General features: G+C 37.2%; 1 protein-coding gene across 1 annotated transcript in view; it reads left to right on the top strand.

Moving 5' to 3' along the window:
• The window catches only part of LOC102831656 (chromosome unknown open reading frame, human C1orf101), a 274,431-nt gene that overhangs the window by 4,490 nt on the left and 254,749 nt on the right, over positions 1 to 15,192 (top strand). The window contains exon 4 of the mRNA XM_006871286.1: positions 12,816 to 12,879. Within this exon, the coding sequence (XP_006871348.1) occupies positions 12,816 to 12,879 (64 nt within the window). The remainder of the gene's footprint in view (positions 1 to 12,815; positions 12,880 to 15,192) is intronic.

The raw sequence follows: 15,192 nt of genomic DNA, 5'->3' as shown, positions 1-15,192 counted from the left end.
TTGTAATCATTGCAATGAAACAAAATACAATAGGATGAATGTAAAGCTGGTGTTCTCCCCTGTAAACTATAACATAATTCACGATAAAAACTTTAAAAAAAATTTATGTATATATAGATTTCCCATCTGTTGGCTCCCTTTTCACTCTTTTGGTTAAAATCTTTTGATGCTCATAGATGTCTAATTTTTAGGAGGTCTCAGTCATCTATTTTGTCTTCTACTGTTTGTGTGTTTTTAGTAATGTTTAATAGTGTATTTATGCCATGAATTAGAGCCCCTAAGTTTGTCTCTATTTTTTCATTGATGATCTTTATACGTCTAGGTGTTATGTTGAGGCCTTTAATCCCTGTTGAGTTTGTGTTTGTATAAGGTGTGAGATATGGGTCTTGTTGCATTCTTCTGCAAATGGGTTTCCATTTTTGCCAGCATCATTTGTTGAAAATGCTATCTCTTACCCATTTAAAGATCAGCTAACTGTATGTAGATGGATTTACTTCTGGGTCCTAAGTTTTATTCCATTGATTTATGTGTCTTCATTGTACCATTACCAGGCTGTTTTGACCACTGTGACTGTGTAATAAATTTTGAGATCAGGGAGTGAGAGACCTTCAACTTTGTTCTTCTTAAACAGTACTTTGCTTATCTGAGGTCTCTTTCCTTTTTATAATAAAGCTAGTGAACAGATTTTCCATCTCTTTAAAGAATGATGTTGAAATCTGGACTAAGATGGCATTATATCTAAAGTCCTAGTGTGGCACTGTAAGATAAGCACTGGGCTGCAAGGTCTATTTGAACTGCAATGTTGGTGGTTCAAACGCACCAGCTGCTCCTTGGAAACCCTATACTGTAAGTCAGAACCAACTTGATGGCACTTAACAACAACAATAACATAGATTGCTTTGACTAGAGTTGACATTTTCACAATGTTAAGTCTTCTTATCGATGAGCATGGTATATTACTCCAGTTTTGTAAGTCTCTTTTGGTTTCTTATACTAGTGTTCTGTAGTTTTCTTTGTATAGGTCTTTCGTTTTTCTGGAAAGATTTATTCCTAAGTATTTTATCTTTGGGGTGGCTATTGTAAATGGTTTTGTTTTTCCTAATTTCCTTTCCAGAGCTGTTTTTATTAGAATATAGGAATCCAACTGATTTTGGTATACTGAGCTTGTTGGACCCTGCCACTTTGCTGAATCGGTCAATGAGTGCCAATAATTTTCTTGCTGAGTCTTTGTGATTTTGTGATATGTATAGGATTATATCATCTACAAATAGAAAGCATTTTATTTCTTTGGCAACTTGGATGCTTTTAAGTTCTCTTTCTGGCCTTATAGCTCTAGCTGAGAGTTCCAGAACAATATTTAATGGGAGTTGTGATAAAGAGCATCTGTGTTTGGTTCCTGTTCACAAAGGGAGTGCTTTCAGTTTCTTTCTCTTCAGGGTAATCTTAGTTCTTTGGATTTTAATATATGCTCTTAATTATCTTGAGGAATTTCCCTTCAATTTCTACTTTGCTGAGTGTTTTTAGGATGTTGGATTTTGTTAAGTGCCTTTTCTGCGTCAATCCATATGATCATGTAGTTCTTTTCCTTTATTTATTTCTATGATGGATTAGTTGATTGTTTTTCTAATATTGAACTGTCCTTGCATTCCAGAATGAATCCAACTTTATCATGATGTATTAGTGTTTTGATATGTTGTTGAATTCTATTGGCTAGGATTTTGTTGAGAATTTTTACATCTATGTTCATAAGGGATATTGGTCTATAATTTTCTTCTTTATTAGTCTTGGCCTGGTTTTGGCATGAGTTATATGCTTGCTTCATAAAATATATTTGGGAGTTTTCCATCCTTTTTCATGTTCTAGAATATTTTGAGTAAAATTAGTTAAGCTCTTCTCTGAATATTTGGTAGAATTCAGCAGTAAAGCTGTTTGGGTCTTGACTTTGTTTGTTGGGAGATTCCAAATTACCTGAGCATCGTCTCTCATACTTTGGACATATTGTCAGGAGGGAACAGTCTCTGGAGAAGGATGTCATGCTGGGTAAGGTGGAGGGTTAGAGAAAAAGAGGAAGACCCCCAATGAGATGGATAGGCCAGGTGGCATCATTGATGGCATCAAGTGTGGCAGCAGTAGTGAGTTTGGCCCAGGATTGGACATTGTTTAATTCTCCTGTGCATGGGGTCACTATGAGTCGGTTCCCACTCGATGGCACCTGACAACAATAACAACATTCTGTTATTACCATTTATATTTCCATTGTTTTTTTGTGACATTATGCACACAATTTTTTATGCATGTTATTTGCTTTTTCTCCTTTTCTTTTGTTAGATTTGCCTATAGTTTGTCAATTTTGTTACCTTTTAAAGAGCCAACTTCTTGTCTTGTTGATTCATTTTATTTTCTAATTGACTTATTTCTGCTCTAATCTATATTATTTCTTTTCTTCTGGTGACTGTAGGTTTACTTTGCTGGTATTTTTCTAATTGTTGGAGATGTTTTGTTAATGTGTTCATTTTGGTTCTTTCTTCTTTTTGGATGTGTGCATTTATTACTTTAAATTGCCCTTTAAACACTGCTTTTCCTGTGTCCCAAAGGATTTGGGTTTTTTTCTGTTTAGCTCCTGTACCTCCTCATTTCTTCTATTTGCTTTAGCATCTCTACGCTGGATAGCAAGTTTCAATGTCTCTTCTGACATCCATTTTCATCTTTTCCTTCTTTCTTGTCTTAATAACTTTTTGCTTTCTTCCTGTATGATGTTCTTGATGTCATCCCACAACTCTTCTGGTCTTCAGACTTTAGTGTTTAATGTATTAAATATGTTCTTCAGATGATCTCTAAATTCAGGTGGGATATATTCAAGGTCCTGGTGTGGCACTGTGGATTAATGTGACAGACTGTAAAGTGGTTTGAACTGCAAGGTCGGCAGTGAAAGCTCATCAACTACTCCTTGGAAACCCTATACAGGGTCGCTATGTATCAGAATTGACTCAATGGCACTTAACAACATATTCAAAGTCGTACTTTTGCTCTCATGGACTTGTTTTCATTTTCTTCAGCTTTAGTTTGAAAGCAAGTAGACTCTGTGGCAAATCAGGCACATGTGGGACATGCACTGGACCTTCCTGTGGCCAAACCTTTCAAGGTTTGCCTGTGAAAGGGTCACTGTAAGGACACTGAGCTCTAATGAAATGACTAAGTTCATAGGATGACATCAAGAACATTATATAGGAAGAAAACAAGAAGTCATTAAGAAGACAAGAAAGAAGTAAAAGAATATTCATCCTATGAGTTATGCATTCACCAAGATTATATGTTGTATACTTTGCCCCCAGCACTATAGTAAAAATCAAAAACTGAATAGAAATAATGGCTTTTGAAAATTATCCAAAGCACAGATATTTTTCCTGATTAATTCCCCACTAATAGAAATCCCACCATGCATCTGTCACTTAGTCATACTGTGGTTCTTGCGTGGTACTATGATTCTGGAAGGTATGTCACTGGTACTTTGAGTGCCATCAGGGACACCCAGGGTGAAAAAGTTTCTGCTGAGCTTCCAGCCTAAGATAGACTGGGAGAAAGGAGAGATGGATACTTGCAAATATTAAGTTACAGAACACCTTATGAATAACTGTGGAACACTGTCAGCACCAGAATACTGAATATTGAAACATGATGAAGAGCACCAGAATAATGTCATATATAGTACTAGAAAATGAGCCCTTCAGGTTGGAAGGCACTCAAAATACGACTGGGGAAAAGCTGCCTCCTCAAAGTAGAGTGGACCATGATGATGAGAATGGAGCACAGCTGTATGCAACTTCATTTTCTGATTGGGCACAACTCAAAATGAAGAGAAACCGCTGTACACACTCATTAGTAATGGAAACATGGAATGCACAAAGTATGAGTCTAAAAAAATTGGAAGTTGTCAAAAATGAAATGGAACACATATACATGAATATCCTAGGCATTAATGAGCTGAAATGGACTGACATTGGTTGTTTTTAGTCTGACATTCACATGGTTTACTATTCCAGGAATGACAAATTGAAGAGGAATGGCATTGCATTCATCATCAAAAAGAACCTTTCAAGATGTATCTTGAGTACAATGCTGTCTCTGATAGGTTAATATACATACACATAGAAGGATTACCAGTTAATACCATTTTTATTTAAATTTACACACCAACCACTAGTGCCAGTGATCATGAAATTGAAGAATTATACCCACTTCTTCAGTCTGAAGTTGATCAAACTTGCAGTTAAGATGTATTGATGATTACTAGCAATTGGAATGTAAAGGTTGGAAACGAAGAGGAAGGATCAGTCACTGGAAAATATGGCCTTGGTGATAGAAACAATGTTGGAGAACACATGATAGAATTTTGCAAGACCAATGACTTCTTCATTGTAAATACCTTTTTAGACAACCTAAAAGATGACTGTACACATGGACCTCACCAGATGGAATACACAGAAATAAAATTTACTACATCTGTGGAAAGAAATGGTGGAAGAGCTCCATATCACTAGTCAAAATAAGCTCAAGGGCAGCCTGTGGAATAGACCATCAATTCAAGTTCAGGTTGAAGCTGAAGAAAATTAAAACAAGTTCATGAGAGCTAAAATATGACCTTGAACATATCCCACCTGAGTTTAGAGATCATCTCAAGAACAGATAATATGATGCATTAGACATGAATGACTGCAATCAGACAAGTTGTGGGATGGCATCAAGAACATCATACAGGAAGAAAGCAAAAGGTCATTAAGAAGATAAGAAAGAAGAAAAAGGCCAAAATAGGTGTCAGAAGAAACTCTGAAACTTGCTCTCCAGAGTAGAAATGCTAAAGCCAATGGAAGAAATGAGGAGGTAAAATAAATGAACAGAAAATTTCAAAGGGAAGCTTGAGAAGAAAAAGTCAAGTGTTATAATGAAATGTGCAAGACTTAGAGTTAGAAAACCAAAACATGCTTAGTATTTCTCAAGCTGAGTGAATTGAAGAAAAAAATTCAAGCCTCAACTTGAAATATTGAAGAATTCTATGGACAAAATAATGAAAGCATCAAAAGAAGATGGAAGTAGTATACACAGTCACTGTACCAAAAAGAAATGGTCAATGTTCAACCATTTCAAGAGGTAACACATGATCAAGAGTCAGTGATACTGAAGGAAGAAGTCCAAGGTGTATTGGAGACATTGGCAAAGAAGAAGACTCTGGAAATTGAAATATTTCAACGAACTGATGGAGCACTGGAGGCACTCACTCATCTGTGCCAAGAAATTTGGAAGACAGTACTTAGCCAACATGATTGGAAGAGGCCCATATTTGTGCCTATTCCAAAAAGAGGTGACCCACCAGGATATGGAAATCATTGGACAATATTACTAATGTTGCACATAAGTAAAATTTTGCTAAAGATAATTCAAAAATAGCTGCAACCATACATTGACAGGGAACTAACAGAGTTTCAAGTCAAATTCAGATGAGGATGTGGAACGAGGGATATCATTGCTTAAGATGAATCTTGACTGAAAGCAAAGTAGAGAATACCAGAAAGATGTTTACCTGTGCTTTATTGACTACGCATAGGCTTTCAATTGTGTGGATAATGACACGATATGGACAACATTGTAGAGAATGAATATTCCAGAACACTTGATTGTGCTCATAAGGAACCTGAACATAGACCAAAATAACACGAGGAACCTGTACATAGAACATGAGGAAACTATACATAGAACAGAATAAAGGTACACTGAATGGTTCAAGATTAGGAAAGCTGTGCACCTGGGTTGTATTCTTTCGCCATATTTATTTAATCTGTATGCTAAGCAAATAATTCAAGAAGCTGGATTATATGAAGAAGAAAATGGTATCAGGTATGGAGAAAGAGTCATTGACAGCAATATGCAGATGATACACTGTGCTGAAAGTGAAGAGGACTTAAAATACTTACTGATGAAGATCAAAGACCACAGCCTTAAATATGGGTTGCACTTCAATGTAAGGAAAACAAAAATCCTCACCACTGGTCCTATAAATAACATCAAGACTTTATTTTGCTCGAATCAACCATCAACACTCATGGAAACAGTAGTCAAGGAATCAAATGATGTTTTGCAAAAGGCAAATCTGTTTGTTGCACAAGACCTTTTTTTAAGTGTTGGAAAGCAAAGATGTCACTTTGCTTTTCCACTTTTCACACTAATGTGTGCCTGATCCAAGTCATGGCATTTTCACTAGCCTCATATGTATGTGAAAGTTGGACAATGAATAAGACCGTAGACGAATTGATGCATTTGATTTATGGTGTTGGAAGAAGTACAGCTAAAATGCTCCTTAGAAACCAGGATCTCCAGATTTCGCCTCTCATACTTTGGACATGTTATAAGTAGAACCAGTCCCTGGAGGAGGACGCCATGCTTAGTAAAGTGGAGGGTCAGTGAAAAAGAGGAAGACCCCCAATGAGACAGATGGTCACAGTGGCAGCAGTAATGGGCTGATATGTAGCAGCAATTGTGGAGTTGATGCAGGACTGCTCAGTTTTTTCATTCTGTTGTGCATAAGGTCATTATTAGTTAGTACTGACTTGAAGGCACCTAACAACAACAGTCCTGGTGTGGTTCTATGGGTTAATGGTTCAGCCTGCAAAGCTGTAACTGCAAGGTCAGTGGTTCAAGCTCACCAGCTGCCCCTTGGAAACCCTAAACAGGGTCCCTATAGGTCGGAATCAACTCACCAACACTTAACAACAACAACAATAGTAATAATCCTTTCTTTTAGTTACTGGTACTCTTTATGCTTGCAGATTCCTATTACTCCATGAAATATAATTGCAGTTAAAGTACTGAAAGAGGCAAGACCACAAAGTGTTGAAGCAACAATATATCAACCCCAACAGAGTGATTCAGTTCCTTTTACCGCAGAATCAGGTCCAGGCCTTTTGTGGGTTTCCTTCACATCTTTGGGGTAGATTGTTGTTATTAAGTGCCGTCGAGTCAGTTCCGACCCATAGCAATCTTGCATAGGATTTCTAAGGAGTGGCTGGTGATCTTGAACTGCCAACCTTGCGGTTCAAACCGACTTTGCAGTCCAATGCATTAACACACAGTGCCACACCAGGACTCCTTGGGGGTAGGTAGGACTTCTCAACTTTTCCCTCTTAAACTGAAATGCCTGCTCTCAACCTACTATTAGGTATCAGTGTTTAAATGCACATTGCTAATGCATGAGATGGACTCCTGGTGTGGTGCTGTGGACTGCAGACCATAAGGTTGGCAGTTCAAACCTGTCAGCTGCTCCTTGCAAACCCTGTACAGGGTCACTATGAGTTGGAACTGACTCAATGGCACATAACAACAGCAAAAATGCATGAGACCAGGGACTGCTTTTATAAAGGACCATAGAACTCCTTATATTCATGGGTCGCCTTTAAAGCAGCATTGCTCAACAGAAATATAATGTGAGCTACAAATGCAAGACACATATATAAATTTAAGCTATTGACTAGCCACATTTTTAAAAGTAAAAAGTTCATTTTTATAATACAGGCATACCTTACTTTATTGTACTTTGCAGTTTATGTCGTTTTTTTTATAAATTGAAAGTTTGGGTTAATCCTGTGTTGAGCAAGTCTATCTATCTGTGTTGTTTTTCTAATGCTTGTGTCACATTTGTCACAAAATGTGTCACATTTTGGTAATTCTCAAGCTTTTTAATAATGCTGTTGCATATTTAATAGGCTAATTATGGTATAAATATAATTCATATGAAACAAGAGCAGTATAATGGTAACAGTGTTATCAAAGAAGCAATTCATGATACACTTTTTAGAAAAAAATAAATATCTTTTTAAAAAATATATAAACCCACACCTAAATTCTGTGTATACCATTTACAGACGGTATAAATCACTGTGTTAGCAAAGGATGACTGACATATACTATCATCTATAGTAGCTTCATATATCATATATCGTGAGCACCTTGAAGTATGCATCTACCTCCAGATGAAACATAACCTGAAAACTAGGTGATTTAGCTGAGTACTTCATGGTGGTGGTGGTGGTTATGTGCTGTGGAGTCGGTTCCGATTCATAGCGACCCTGTACAGGGTTTCTGAGCCTGTAAATCTTTACTGGAGCAGAAAGCCTCATCTTTCTCCCGCGGAACAGCTCGTAGTTTCGAACTGCTGAGCTTAAGGTTCACAGCCCGATTCGTAACCACTACGCTACAAGAGCTCCTTCATATGATTTATTAAAATCTTATACTAAGATAAATAAGCAAATTGTTAAGGACAAAAACTAGCATTGTTTCCTTGAGAAAACAACCAAAAAAAATAGCATTTTAAAGCCTATTTCTTTCTTTAAAAAAAAAAAAAAGTTTTATTATGAATTGAGTCAATGTTTACAGACAAGATCGTCAGTTTACATTTAAACAAATCATATGCTTGGTTTCATCTCAATGATTGCAATTCCTTCCATGCAACACCCGTTATATTGCTTCCTTCTCTGTGGCTTCTATTTTCCTTCCACACACCTACCCATTCCTTCTAACTAATATCTTGACATAAGCAAAGTCATTTTTAATAGTCTCAAAGTTTTAAAGGCTAGTCTGGGTCTCAATAAAATTCATATTCCAAAAATTGGACTGAATGCCCAGGTGGAGGTGTTAAGAGAAGAATGGATCTGATTCTAGAAAGAGCCAGAAGGCAATAGGATGTGCATTGATTTCTTATTAAAGAGTAGCCTTTAGTTTATTGCTCTCATATATCTAGTTGACAAAAGCTTTAAAGCTAATCTAGGAATTATAGAAAGAGTTTTTTGCTTAATTTAATCCCTCAATACTAAAGAATACCTTGTAAATAAAATAATTGTCAATCAAATTAAATGTTTATTCAAGACAATCACTGTTCTAGTTGTCATTCCCATAGCAAGTCAATAACCCACTCTTCACTTACCAACATGGTTAGGTTCCACAGACATGGTCATTATGAAAAACCTGGTGTTATGTAAAACCAGAGTATGAATATATTATTACATAAATGCCAGACTACTGAGAATCACAGCCCAGCCAAATTACCGCATAACCCTAACCATCCCAGCCAGTGTTACTCTCACCTCACATCTCAGGGTTTGTTACTGCTACATACATGTCATCAGTGCACAAAATAGTCAAATTGATTTTTTTACTATTGTCATAAATGCAAGATATCAAAATAGTCGACAGTGAGAATTAGGTGTACAGTATTGTTGATTTCTCTAATCTGAAATATATTCATATAATAAAATCATTTTACTGTCTTTTTAAAAATGCTTGTGTCTTGATAATGCCATTTATATAATTGATATCCTTGTTTTTCTCCATTTGTGTTCTATCCTTTCCTTTACAATATTGGTTATATAAGTAATTGATATGTCTGTTTAATACTTTAGAATATGATTGGTATGCTTTCAAAGGGAATTACATATTTCTTTGACCATTTAAATGTGTCATAGTAAGTATATAAAGCAGTTATTTTAAACCAAAAGAGAAAGAAACAAAGAAGAAAGAAAGAAAGAAAAAGACCTAAACACAATTTAGGAGAGGAATGAGTGAAAAAGAAAGAGACCAGAGCATAGTAACAACAACAACAACAACAACAAAATTAAATAGAGATTTTAAAAAGAAGAAGAAAGAAAGAAACAGCAGCAGAGCAGTTGGGAATAATAAGAAGTAAAAATGAAAGGAGAGAAGGCAAGAGCAACAAAGGCAAGGAAGAAGGAATAAAGAAACAAAAACAAAGGGGGAAAAAAAGTAAGGCCCAGACCCAGAAAGGAGACAGTTCTGGTATCTCCTGCTAGGGATGAGGTAATAACACTCAACCTTAGATGGAGTTCCTGTAGGGCTTGATATTGTATATTCTGGCCACCCAATCCAGAAGTAGCTCATGTAGACCCCAAAGCAGCTGGGGGATAGGGATATTTCAGTCCCAGAGAGGCTAGTCCAGGGTTAATCAGAATGAGTTCTGCAGGTCTGAAATAAGCCACACCTGATTTCAGGTGCTGGGGTTGGTACTACTATCTCTCCACACACTTAGATGCGACTTTGACAGCTCTGAGAGCAGGATCTTCCCTAGGAATGTACGTCAGCCACACCTCTAGTCACCAGGGTAATGTGGGGTACAAGAAATAAAGAAAACAAAATGTTTATCCAATTGTTTCCACCAATAAGTGATGTGCCTCTGCACTACTTACTGCCCTCTTGCCTTCAAAGTCACTTGTGAAAATTCAAGATGACCACACCAAGGCTGGCCTGGCCACCAGCACAGATCAGCAGTTTCTTTTCTGACTTTTTTTTTTTCTTTCTCCCCATGCATCTGTTCAGCTGTCTCTCGTAGTTAGGGCTAATCTAGAGCTGGCCAAGGCAGAATACAGATCTGGTACAATGTCTCCCTCGAACAGGGTCAATGCAGGTCAATCTGTGCAGCTCCAACCACAGGGTGAGTGGAGCTTTCCTGTGAGTGTAAGTAGGTAGAGGCTGGCCTTGCCTCTGGTCACCAAGTGAGTGTTGAGAACACCTTTGCCTCTGTGAGCCACTCGTATGTTTCTGCAATGACAATAATTTTTCTTGTCTCTGAATCTGTTCATACAAGCTCAAGATGTCTGTGCCTGTCTGGTTGCTGGCTCTTATCACTAATCTCTCCTTTTCGTGTCATGCCTTGTCAGCACTCTCTCCTAGTAAGAATTCAGCCCACTTCCCTCTCCCTTTATCTGAAGTTCAGAGTTTCAGGACCATCATCTGCATCTGTTTCATTTGGCTATCCTGTCTTTGTTGTAGAGGGTCTGTGCAGCCTTTCTGCCTAGACCGCCATCTTGCTGCCTCTCTCTAACCTAACATTTTGAATAATCATCCCAGTTACATTTTATTTTTCCTATCTTTTGAGCTATTTAAATCTGTTTTAATATTTGTTTGTTTATTTTTTAAAAGCCTTTTATTGTGAATTAAGTGAAGGTTTACATCATCAGTTTTACATTCAACAAAGCATATACTTTGCTTCATTACATGAGCAGTCCCCTCTATGCACCAACAGTTAACAGCATTTACCTCTTTTCACTTTAACTACTTCATTCCTCCCTGTGCCTCCAGCCTCCACCATCTTTCTTCTACTGACCTCCCTCCAGTTGTATAGGGCCTGTACCCATATCAACACATGTCTACCCTCTAGTGTATGAATCCTTTCTTTTATCAAGAAAAAAAAAACAAAACTTTTTACTTTAATCTTTTTTAACAGCATTAGTTATAATAATCAATCAGAGCTATTTGAAATGTATTGTTAATATAGCATTAAATTTTTATATATCTCATAGTTGTTGTTGTTAGGTGCAATCCAGTCGGTGCTGACTCATAGAGACCTTATGCACAGCAGAATGAAACACTGCCTGATCCTGGTCCAACCTCACTACTATTGCCATATCTCATAGTATGCACCATCAAATCATAATTAATGAAATGATATATAATTTTCACCTTAGTTTCTATAACTAATAAATATGTTAATGTTTATAGTTACTACCTTTATGGTAATGTTAGACTTTATCAAGTCTGTTCTGACTTATAGTGACCCTATTGTTCAACAGAACAAAATGCTGCTTTTTCTTCTCTATCATCAGTTTTCTGATAAGAGAACTCTCAAATGTGTGGTAATCGTGGTGGTGGTAGTGTGCCATGGAGTTGGTTCGACTCATAGCAACCTTTATAGGGTTTCCAAGGCTATAAATCTTTGTGGGAGCAGAAAGCCTCCTCTTTCTCCCACCCCACTCCCTTATGCATTCACTCCTACGGCCATACCCAGTTAAGAGCAATTTCTACAGATTAATTTTTACCCCACTGCATTTTTTCAATTCAAGAAACCATATGTGACTGAAATTGAATGAGAGTTATGTTAAATCTCCTCTAGTGGTAAAACAGGCATTTGAAAACATTGGAACTTTAATAAGCAACAAAATACTGGTCACACACTTCACAGCTGATATTCTGGCACAAGTGTTAGTGAAACCATTGCTCTAGAGACTCCATGGGAAAAGTCATGCTTTTATTTTGAGATTTGTGCCTTCTCTTTAATTAATACTCTTTATTTTTCAGACAGATAAATGTGGGAGAGACTAGATGCATACTAATTCACCTTTTAATCCCTATAGAGTGAAAATCATCTGAAAAATGTTTTTGAGTTCATGAGTATTTGCCAGTTTAAAGAACACAATTTCACAAGAAGTAAAGGGGTTCTTTGTCTTTTATTGTATATTGGGAGTCCATACAAATGTATAATGTTATGTTAAACCATATGCACACACACATACATTAGAATATCTTTGTCCTTTTTGTACACTGACATCAGATCCTACAACTTGTTAAGGAGGTACATCTGGTTTTTTAAACATATCAAAAGCACTCAGTTTTAGCATTGTGAAATGTACCTGGGACCAAAATTGTCCCTGTTGAGTATCACTGGACAAAAACATTAATTGAATTCTGTTTCAGTGAGGAAAATAAATATAATGGAAACACTAAAGATAGCAAGACACCAAAAAGCTTTCAAAATTTGCCATTCATGAGAGTAAATTCTTCCTTTCAGAGAAGGGCTAAAGAATTAAACTATTCCTATGTGGATATTTAATAATTCAATTCTGAAATTTATTCATTACTCTTTCTCAAATATTAGATGTTACTTAGTTCCTCTGTGACTTTATACCTGAATCTAAGTTTGTATTTATTATAAAGTTAATTTCATATATCATTTATTTTTTGCATTTTCTTTTAGGTAGAAGAAGAAGAACGCTATCTCTCTGTGGACAATTCTCATACTTGCTTTATGTGGTATTATCATGTTAAGTAAGTAATACAGTATGTTGTTGTTGTTGTTATGTGCCGTGGAGTCGGTTCCGACTCATAGCGACCCTGTACAGGGTTTCCGAGGCTGTAAATCTTTACGGGAGCAGAAAGCCTCTCATCTTTCTCCCGCGGAACAGCTGGTAGTTTCGAACTGCTGACCTTGTGGTTCACAGTCCGATTCATAACCACTACGCTACCAGAGCTCCTTCAGGATACAAAATATTTAGCATAACTTTTTTCGTAACCACAAGTGGATCATCTACCTTTTTTTCCCCATACAAATTTTTATTCACTAACCAAGATATCCATGTGGCATATGGCATTTTAAGTGACACTCACAACACCTGAGGTCACTGCAAAACAGCAGGAAAAATAACCCAAGTATAAGTGCAGTTCAAATTTGTGTTGTTCAAGGTTCAACTGTACTGCTAAACTAATATTGAAGAACAAACAATCAATCAATAGCAAACAGTATTTGAACATGTACTGTGCCTTCATGTTTCATATACATTATCTCTCTCAATTTTCAGAATAACCACTTACATGTAAATATTATTATCTCTGCTTTATACATAAGAAAACATAAGCTTGCATAAGTTAAATACTTTGGCCAAAAATACACAGATACTGAAAGACAGCATTAAGATTTGACTGGTCTTTTTGATTATAAGGCTTCTCTTTCTGTTACCTATATTTCAAAAGGACGCTTTTTGTCTTCAATAACTCTTCAATCCCATTTTTAAAAAACTTTTATTGTGAATTGAGTGAAAGTTTACAGGGCAGATCATCAATTTTACATTCAACAAATCATATTTTGTTTCATTGCAATGATTACTATCCCCTCCATGTATTTTAACGGTATTTACCTCTGTTCCCTTTGTGTGTTTATTTACCACACAGAAAATATATATTCGTTTAAATGTCCAGAGGGCACATTTTGCAAGCCAACTTCCTGCCCACAGGCACACTGCCTTTCTCATTCCATGGGCCTATAGTCCTCAGTTGCTCTATCTCTCTATTCCATCACCTCTGCCACCGTCGCTGCTCTTACTGCTTTTCTGGTTAGGCTCCCATGCTCTTCCCTCTTGATGGTCCTAGGGTCCTCCATTCCTGAAATGAATGATTAACCACTCCCCATTTTAGTTACATATCTTCTCCATTTACAGTTGTGATAGTCACAATTAATCCTGCTAACAATTACTCACAATTGAATCATATGCTCCTATCCCCATCCTCCCCCATCCCCCTTTCAGCAGACCTATATGGACAGGAAGAAAACTATTCAGTGGGAATTCTACCTTACCCGGTGGTTCTGAAACTAAGTACACTCATGACAGCTTTTAAGCCTGCCACTTCATGCCTTATAGCCCCCCATTTTTGATAGCCAGTATCTAAGTGGCCCATCCCTATCAACCCAGTATACTGAGGAGGCGAGCTTGATCCTTAATAAGAAGAATCCTTCCCTTTCATTTGGAATTTTGAGCAACTACATCCATAAACAAAGATCCAGGTCATTATAGCAATTTATGCTTATTCCCCATATCAGACTTCTCTGTCTTCATCTGGTCAAGTTCTGGTCAGCAAGCCTTCCAAGCTAGAACCCATGGGTACTATCTGCAAGTTTGGGAGTTCTCACCTGCTTTCTCAACTTTAGATCAGCTGGCCACTTCACTCTCAACTCTGGCCCCCATTGGCTTAGTCAGTGTCCATGGGCTTGGGAGTTCACACATTTCCCTGAACATCAAACCAGACAGCCCTTCCTCTTCTCTCGCTCACATCTCAAGGTCAATGGTGTTATGGGAAATAGCCAAACTTAGCTCATGTCTTCTTTGATGCATTTCCCCCCCACTTCTACCCACAAGTTGACCAGGATGGTCGCTCATGAGCATACAAGATTGCTAATGTACTCCTTTTGAGTTTCAGTTTTAGACAGGAGTTTACACTGATGGACTGACTTTTCTTACCTTGATGGCTCCATGGCAAACAGCTTACTTGATCTTCTAACAACTAGTCTGCTTTTTTCTCTCCTGCTGATCTTTCTTTCAAGAAGTATTTTCTTTTCCTCTAGCTGTTCTGGGTTGGACTGCATATCTTTTCAAGTGTGCTAGCCTTGCCTCTGGCCACCAAGTGAGTGTGTTGAACAAGAAAAAAAAAAAAAAATCACACCTTTGTCTCTGTGAGCCACATGTATGTTTCTGCAATGACAATAATTTTTCTTGTCTCTGAATCTGCTCATAAAAGCTCACAATGGCTGTGCCTGTCTGGTTGCTGGCTCTCATCACTAATCTCTCCTTTTCGCGTCATGCCTTCTCA

This window comes from Chrysochloris asiatica, unplaced genomic scaffold (genome assembly GCF_000296735.1).
Source record: "Chrysochloris asiatica unplaced genomic scaffold, ChrAsi1.0 scaffold00165, whole genome shotgun sequence".
Classification (NCBI taxonomy): domain Eukaryota; kingdom Metazoa; phylum Chordata; class Mammalia; order Afrosoricida; family Chrysochloridae; genus Chrysochloris; species Chrysochloris asiatica.
Note: the sequence above shows the minus strand (reverse complement) of the source record. Positions and strands in the feature narration are given on the sequence as shown.